Genomic DNA, 8,469 nt, shown 5'->3' with positions numbered 1-8,469 from the left:
ACTGCTGGGAACAGGGTAGTCAACGTGTGGAAATGAAACTTGTGCCTGGTGCTATGAATGCAGGTAGCAGATGCTGGAGAAAGAGCAGGGAGAGCTACCGCCCAGGATGGGACAAAGGAGAGAGGATGTTCAGTCCTCTTTGGCCAAGAATATACTGCAGGTCCGTCCACCTCTTCCAACCACAGACTGCCAGATTTTGTGGCCCAGTCTTCAGTGAGGGTTTCTCCATCACTTCTCTCCTACTTCAGAGAAATGGAGGATACGTCTATTTCCACCTGCATTTTAGGTTAGGTTTCAGTCCCTTCCCTCCAGTTGTAAGTGTGCTGAGAGCATTAGCGAACCTCAGCCAAAGCTAGAAACTACAAGCGGCCACAAGAGTGTGCACGTGAGGTGACTGCAATTTTTTTTTTCCTGCCAAACCAGAATTAGCCGGTATAGGAATGAACCAGCGTGGAGATTTGAAATTGCACGGATTGGAAGGAAGCTCAGGGTAGGTTCGGGCACCTCCAGACGCACCCTTTTTAAAGCCACACGGACTGAGGCCTCAAGCTCGAAGCTCCGCAGGACGGAGCTGGCCTGGCAGCGAGCGGCGGAGGCGCCGGGAGCCCGCACAGCGCACAGAGCCCGGCGGAGCGCCGCGCCGCAGGCAGCCGCATCTCCAGGATGATAGGCGACATTGCAGCGAATCTCTCCGCCCAGCCGCTCCGGGGGCTCCGAGGGAAACAGCAAGTTCGAAGATCGGGCCCGGGAGCCGAGTGAGGCCGCCGCCCCGCGGGCTGCGGGCGGTGAGTATCCCGAGGCGGCGCGGCAGCGCGGGCCCGGGGATGGAACGGCGCGGGGGCATCTCTGACCGCGGGCGGCCGCTGCACCCCAGACGCTCGGGAAGCGGCGGCGCGGACCCGGGGCAGGGTCGGGGAAGGCGGCCCGGGCGGTCGAAGGCAAGGCGGCCGCGAGGCGCGGTGGTCGCGCCCAGGCCACTAGCCGAGGGGCTGCCGAGTAGCGGACGAGGCCACCTCGGGGCGGGCGCGGTAACGGCGGGCGGGGGCGGAGCGTGGGGACGCGCGCCTCGCTCCCACGCCGGCCAGGGCCCCGCGCGCGTCATCAAGGGCGCACGGCGCCCCTCGGAGCCCCCGCCCGGCCCTGGAGGCGCGCTCTGTCCGGCGCCCAGCTTTGCTCCCCGCCTCCTCTCCCAGCTGCGGCTAGGGACTGGAACTAGCGGTGATGGAGCGGAGAGTGGGACACCAGGACAGGGGCCGGGCGGCCAGGGGACTTTTGAGGGTGCGGGATGCCTCCCCGCGCAGGCTGCCGGACTGCGATCGGCCTCGCTTCCCCGCGGAGCTGGCGGGTTCCGAGCACGCCAGGATGCCGGGATGCTCGGGATTGGGGGGGTGGTCTGGGGGTGCCAGGGAAGGGGGAGCACGGAATGCCCGGAAGGGGTCCGGGGGCGGCCGGCGTGACGCTCGGAGGAGGGGCGCCGAGGCCAGATCGCGCGGGGACCAGAGCAGGGCGTGCAGATGCTGGTTCCCCATAGCGGTTCTGATCAAGGCTCCTCAGGGAAGAGAGGAGGGACTAAAATGGGGCGAGGGAACTGGGGGCGGCCATTTCGGGGCCTGACGCCGCCAAGGCCGTTGACGGTATTTAGGAGCTCAACTGTGCTTACCAACTAAGTCGTTTTCTTTCCGCGGAAAAGTTGATCCAGGCTCATTAGCAAGGATGAGTGAGGGTTATTACTGGGTATTAGAAAGATTCCTTTTCCCCTTTCCTGGCGTGTGCGTGTGTGTGTGTGTGTGTGTGTGTGTTAGTTGGAGGAGGTGGATAAAATACGCTTTGGAATCCCTCAGGCTCAAGTTGAAATTTGGACTCCACCACCTGCTAGTCAGACCTAAGTTGCATTGCCCCCATTCTACAGATTGCCTCAGTTTCCTCATCTGTGAAATGGAACATTAATATCCACTGGACAGAATTGTTGTGGAGAAGGCACCAAGCACAGTCCCTGGCCCATAGAAGGCATTTTAATGTCTAGTGCCCCCAATACAGCGTGGACCCAGCCGGGGTTCTCCTGCGCTGTGGGCTCTGCACCAGCTCAGCTCCCCAAGTCCTTGCTCCAGCCTCTTCAGCCTGTTGGCCTTAAGTACGCCCTCTAAAGGCCCGAGATTTGCAGTGCACACCAGGTCTAGAAGACAAATACTGATAGAGCCAAATACTGGGTGGACCCGCCATGCACTCGCATCTAATGAAGAATCTCCCACCAACATACTCTGCCCACCTTTGGGAAAGATTGTAATATTACCCTTAATTTGGCTCTTTCCCCTGTACTTCTCATTTATAATGAGCTCACCACATAATCACAATAGCCAAATTCAAAATCAGTGACTTACTGATAAAACGTACTCTCCTAACAAGAGTTGTGGAAAATTTAATTTAGTTTTAACGTCTGAAACACACCAGCATGCTCTAAATTATTTTCATTTCTGCCTGTTGCCAGGTAAATACATAGCTGACCTCCACGTCTTTGCCTGCATGTGGTACTTCATTTCCCGTGTTTACAGTTTCTCTTTCACGGTTGATGCACTCACTTTTGGGAGGAACGGAGGTTGACAGTTGGTCCTATAATCTTCCCGTGTCCTTCCTTCAGCTTGTTCAGCGCAGGGCCCTAATGCTACGTGCAGAGCTTCCCTTCTGGGTGAGCCTAGAGTGGGTGACATTTTACACATGGATCCTTAGGGGAAACCCCACACTCACTGCTCCATTTACCCCAGTGTCCCACTCGTGTGTTGTTACGTTACACATGTGCCAGGCTGTGGAAAAGATGGGGGAGCTTGAAGACCGTATGGTGGAGAAAACTTGGAGCCTGGGATGGAATGATCCAGAACCCCTGTCCTGGTTCTGCCTCTCCAGGTGCAGAGTAGGATCATAATGCTCAGATGAATATGTTGTATCTTATAATTATATAAATACTAACGTGTTAAAGCAGATAAACAACAAGGTCCTACTGTATAGCACAAGGAACAATATTCAATGTCTTGTAATAGCTTATAATGAAAAAATACGAAAAGGAATATATGTGTGTGTGTGTGTAACTGAATCACTATGCTGTACACCAGAAACTAACACAACATTGTAAACTAACTATACTTCAATTAAAAACTAAATAAAACAAAATACTAAAGTACACTTGGTGAGAGGATAGACCCTTATTTTTCTGTCGCCTTTTGTTTGTCTTCGTTGACCTGGCTGGACAGTCAGGTAACTGTGATAAGTCAGAATAGGAATTACTTTCAGAGAGATCTGGCTGTGAAGTGCAGACAGTTCCTTTGCCTAGTAGGCCCCCAGGTACCTTCTCAGGATCTGATGGAACTCCGTTCTACCCACCAGCTAATACTATTTTCTCCATGCACAGTTGTGCCTCTTGAATAAAACTTCTCCCTTAAATGCTACTCAGCGTCATTTATTCATGAACAAATAAACTGAAAATGTCAAGAGCAGTTCAATGGCAACTGTATCTCAACCCATAAAATAAATAATTCAGTAAGAATGTAAAGTTCTTAACATTGCTTAGAAAAAACACTGTTTCAACTCATGGGTTGAAAAAAACCTGACTTTTGTATTATTCTTGTTTCAAAGTCTTTCTTAGATGTAGATGGGCTTTAGGAAAATGTCAAGTAGTGTTGTTTTATCTCATTAAACACATATCTCATTAAGCACGGATTGTAAGACCATGTTATTATTCATCTAGGCCAGGCCCATCCCTTATCAAGCTGCCTGGTTCTCCCCTTTCTGACTTCTTGGGACTCTGGGTACCACTACCAGGGACAGAGGGAAGACCACCATCAAACGCCTTCCGAACTCTTCCTAACTTCATCCTCCTAGCCCTTTTGACAGGGTAGCTCTTTTCTGGGCTGTGAGCTTTGGAGAGCAAGGGTTACCCCATCCCCTTCTATCCCCAGGCACACTGTCTTCTCACGGTGGGAGAGGGGGGTGGTGGGAAACACATACCAAAGCCTACAGCCCAACACGGACTACGCTTCCCAAGGAAAGTGGTTCTGAGTCGCCACTAATCTACTAGAGGCAAGAAACTGATCCAAATGATGTTCAAAAGATAGAGAAAAGGACCTTTACATTCCTATAATATAGTTAATGTATGTTTATTTAGATTTTTTTTTACCAAAAAGATCAATAAAAAGAAGGGGAAATTACTTGGAAGACCATCATCCAAAGAGTAATAATCTCCATCAACATTTTTGTTTCACTCCAGTCTTTTTTCCTACAGATACATGTTTTTAACAACAGCAACAAAAAAGGGATTATTTCATGTGTCCCGTTTTCTGACCCCTCCCAAAGTATAATCACACCTTAGTGTGCCCTTCTTTCTATGTCTTCAAAGCGTCTGAACAGTTCTATTGCTGATGGTGGCCGTGCATTGCATGGCTATACCATGACTGATTTATTTAACACCTCCTCTATTGTTGGATATTAGAGATGTTTGCAGGGTTTTCTTGTTGCTGCTGTTGTTGTTACTATTTCAAGGTTTCACTATTATAATTTAGCTGAATTGTGAAGAATGAGCAGAAGAGGACCAGGAGGTCAGAAGGAGGGAAGTATGTTCCTGAAAGAGGGAAGAAGGGAAGGTCGGAGAGACTGTGCCAAGGTCAGGGAGCTGCAGGTGCTTCAGCCAGGCTGGAGAGCAGAGCGCAAGAGTGAGGAACGGGAGGAGGGACCCAGCAGAGCGGCTGATAAAGCGAGAGGAGAACCTGGCAGTGGGGGAGTTTGGACTTGATCCGAAAGATAATTTGACAGGATGGGGAAGTTACCTGGTAAGGCAGCATTCAATCACTCCCAGCAGCCTGGGTAACGGAGAGGTGGAGGGAAGGACCCAGCAGAGAGCAGCAATGTGGGCAGGGGGTGTAGTGGTTGAGAACTGGATGGCTGTTGAAGAGATACAATAATTTTAAAAGATAAAAAATAATAATTATGAGAGAAAGGAAAAGTCAAGATGAGCCCCAGGACAGATCCATTAAATTGCTGTTCCACTGGCATCCTTGGTTCCTCAGTGTCTGTTTCTTCCCAACAAACTCAGTCCAGGAATTAGCGAACTTTTCCTATAAAGGGGCAGAGAGTATTTTAAGTTTTGCAGGTCACGTAGCCCTTGAAAAGGTGAAAAACAATTCTTAAGTCAGAGATATACAGAAAGAGGGTATACAGATTGCCACAAGACGCTTCAAAAGAGGCTGGGCACTGTCCATTTGGCCAAGTGTAACTGCTTCTCTGTCCTGCTCGTCCACATCACAACCCAGCAGAGAAGAGCCCTAGGACAGAGGGATGCCTAGAGTACCTGGGACCTTTTTTCACACCACCTTCCTCCACTGCAACAAAATGATCTTCAGTAATAATCACATGTAATGATCAGGAATAATCATTATTTTCTTATTTGTTCTTCTATTGTGAAATAATTACTTGGGGGAAACAAAAAGAATCGACTTCCATTTTAAAGACGTTAGTCAAATTGAGTAAAGCATTTCATGTACTGACTGCAAATTTCACTTTCCATATCAAAGATTTTCATCGTGCAGTCTTGCTCTCTGTTTTGCTTTTTTTAAATTTTAAACAAAAAGAAAGTCTCCAGGTGGGCACATAGAATGACACAAGTGAAGGAGCTGGCGTTCCTGTCTTTGTCCCCACCATAACTGAGCTGTCACAGTCCATCACGGATGTCCTGCTACAGGCAGGCACGGTGGGACATTGCAGGCACCACAGACCCAAATTCAGCCAAGGGGAAGCGCCAGCAATTCTGAACTCTTAGGAACTTGTTCTCAAAACACGTGTGTACAGCTGGGGTCCCACGTGAGCCAGGGTCCACTGTATAACCATCAGTTCTCCAAGATAACGTCCCTGTAGAACACAGTGTTTACAAAAGCATGGCAACCAAAGCATGCTGATTTCAAGCTTACAGAGCCTGGAAACAGCATTATTTGGAACTTTGACCAGTGAAGAATTCTTTTCAGAGAAGAGTATTTTATCAATGACATTGTCTAGGATCGCTGGCACGTATGTGGTCACAGAAAAACAGACCAGCTTTTTGTCAGCGTTTCTCATTGCAGACTTCTGGGGCAGAGTGCTCGGTCTGCTCTGTCCGCGGTGCTCCATTGCCTGTGGCTATGCAGCGGTGCCCTGCAGGGCTCAGCTTGGTTTCAGGGCCACCCAACAATCATTTCCACTTGTCTTCAACAACAGTTTCTTTCATTAGCCTGAACATTGAGACCCCGACATAACTACCATCCCCCTCATTCTCAGCCAATGGTCTAGCTTCCGTACTTGACCAAGAAATTAGACCAACAGGTATAACTTTCCATCCCACTGCTTCCCATCTTATCCCCATCCACCTCCCTGCTTCCTCCAGTCTCAGAGATTGGGTCCCTCTTCCTGATCAAGACTAACCCTGTCCCATCACCTCTGGGATTAGTCATTCTCTCTCTCTATTTCTCTCTCTCCCTCTCTTTTGCTCCTTACCTTCAGTTCTTATGCACACACTTCATTCTCATCCTGAAAAGTAAAACAAACCCAGAGACCTCCCCTGACCTGGCATCACCCGCCCCCCATCTCCATCCAGCCACCCTCCTCTTGTTGGGACATCCTGAGAGATGGACCTTGCAAAGCGCAGGTAACATCTTGTCTCTTCCTAGAGCAGATTGAGCCACCGAGTGTTCATTATGTACAAGACGAACTCTAAGGTCTTTATCCGGCACATCAAGCTTTACAAGATCTTGCCCCTGGCTTCCTGGCAACCTGCACATCACTGTAGTATCCAAATTTCTTTAATCTGATTTCCTATTTTCTAAGGAACTTTCTAGCTTCCCAGGTAAATGCTGGGAATGGGGGTGGGTGGAGGAGGTAAAAGTATGTCTTGTATATCAGACATAATTATCACCATTATTAGAAAACTATCTCCCATTCTAAGATGATAAATTGCCCTTCTCCTTTACCAAACCCTCCGGAGTTGGGGTTGTGTGAGTCAGTCCCCATGAGGCTAACCCATGCTGGCTGCGCTGAACAAACTGAACACTGGGACTCACGAAACTGAGAACCATATCCACTGCCAGGAGCCCCACCAAGGCCAAGCTGTACCCTGCCTAAGGCCAGGCGTCTTCCTCCTCTGACATCGTTGTTGTCACTTATCAGTATCCATCTCAATAAGGGACAGAAGGCATGGGCTTTGGTATCAGGAATAGCTGGGTTCAATGCCCGAGTTCCTGTCGAGCCATCTACCTGCTGGCCATGAAAACTTTGGAAGGGCACTTCACTTCTCTGAGTCTATTTCATTTCTTTAAAATAGGGATGGTAATACTTACATTAGGATGACTGTAAAGATGAAACAGGTTTCATAAAAGCACTTGGTCCTGTGAGAAAGTGAGGAGTGTTCCCAAATCTGTGCAATGACAAAGATTAATAGAAAGGTCTGATGTGATGACTGTGGCCACTTTGGCTGTGATGAGGAGGTCGAGCTGTCCAAAGGAGATGGGGGTATTTTTTGTCTTGATGTTCAATGAAGTTGTTTGTCATATGTATTTCAGAAACTCTTGGAAAATGTATACAAGTCATGAAGACATTGGGTATGATTTTGAAGATGACCCCAAGGATAAGAAGACACTTAAACCCCACCCAAACATTGATGGCGGATGGGCTTGGATGATGGTCCTTTCCTCTTTCTTTGTGCACATCCTCATCATGGGCTCCCAGATGGCCCTGGGAGTCCTCAACGTGGAGTGGCTTGAAGAGTTCCATCAGAGCCGTGGCCTGACGGCGTGGGTCAGCTCCCTCAGCATGGGCGTCACCTTGATCGTGGGTACGTTCTGGTGTGACCTGTCATGAAACTCAGTCATTATACAATGGCAGTTCCTCACCGGAAGGAAAGGTTTATATTGTTGAAACATTAGATGTTTGACTTTAGTGGATGTTACTATTGTTTTTATTGTGGTAAAATATATACAACAGAAAGCTTATCATTTTAACCATTTTTAGGTATAGGATTCAGTGCCATTGAGTACCTTCATCAACACTATTCATCTCCAGAACTTTCTGCATTTTCCTGAACTGAAACTCTGCCCCCATTAAGCAATAACTCCCCATTGCCACCTCTCTCCAATCCCCTGTCCCTGGCCACTGCCACTCTTATTTTCTGTCCCTAGAATTTGATTACTCTGAGGACCTCATACAAGTGGAATCATACCATATTTGTCCTTTTGTGGGATATAGCTATTTGAAGATTGTAAATATTTGGAGTTTTTTAAAAACTGATGATTAAAATACTCTCTTTTGCCCCTAAATCTGTTTTCTTAACTGTTATAATGTATTATCTATCATTATAAATCTGTTTAACACTTGAGAATCTTTTTCAAAGATAAAACTTTCAGAGACAACACAGTAAAAGTAAATAGCAATCTTATTTCAGAGCTCTAATGTTTGAAATTTGAA

The 8,469-nt window shown here is 48.1% G+C and overlaps 1 protein-coding gene across 1 annotated transcript in view; it reads left to right on the top strand.

Annotated features, from left to right (window-relative positions):
- The first annotated feature begins 407 nt into the window (after positions 1-407).
- The window catches only part of SLC16A14 (solute carrier family 16 member 14), a 30,587-nt gene continuing 22,525 nt past the window's right edge, over positions 408-8,469 (top strand). The window contains exons 1-2 of the mRNA XM_031452343.2: positions 408-785; positions 7,569-7,840. Coding sequence (XP_031308203.1) covers positions 7,582-7,840 — 259 coding nt within the window. The 5' untranslated portion in view covers positions 408-785; positions 7,569-7,581. The remainder of the gene's footprint in view (positions 786-7,568; positions 7,841-8,469) is intronic.

Source organism: Camelus dromedarius, chromosome 4 (assembly GCF_036321535.1).
Source record: "Camelus dromedarius isolate mCamDro1 chromosome 4, mCamDro1.pat, whole genome shotgun sequence".
NCBI classification, from domain to species: Eukaryota; Metazoa; Chordata; class Mammalia; order Artiodactyla; family Camelidae; genus Camelus; species Camelus dromedarius.
This window is presented reverse-complemented; position numbering and strand designations above follow the sequence as displayed.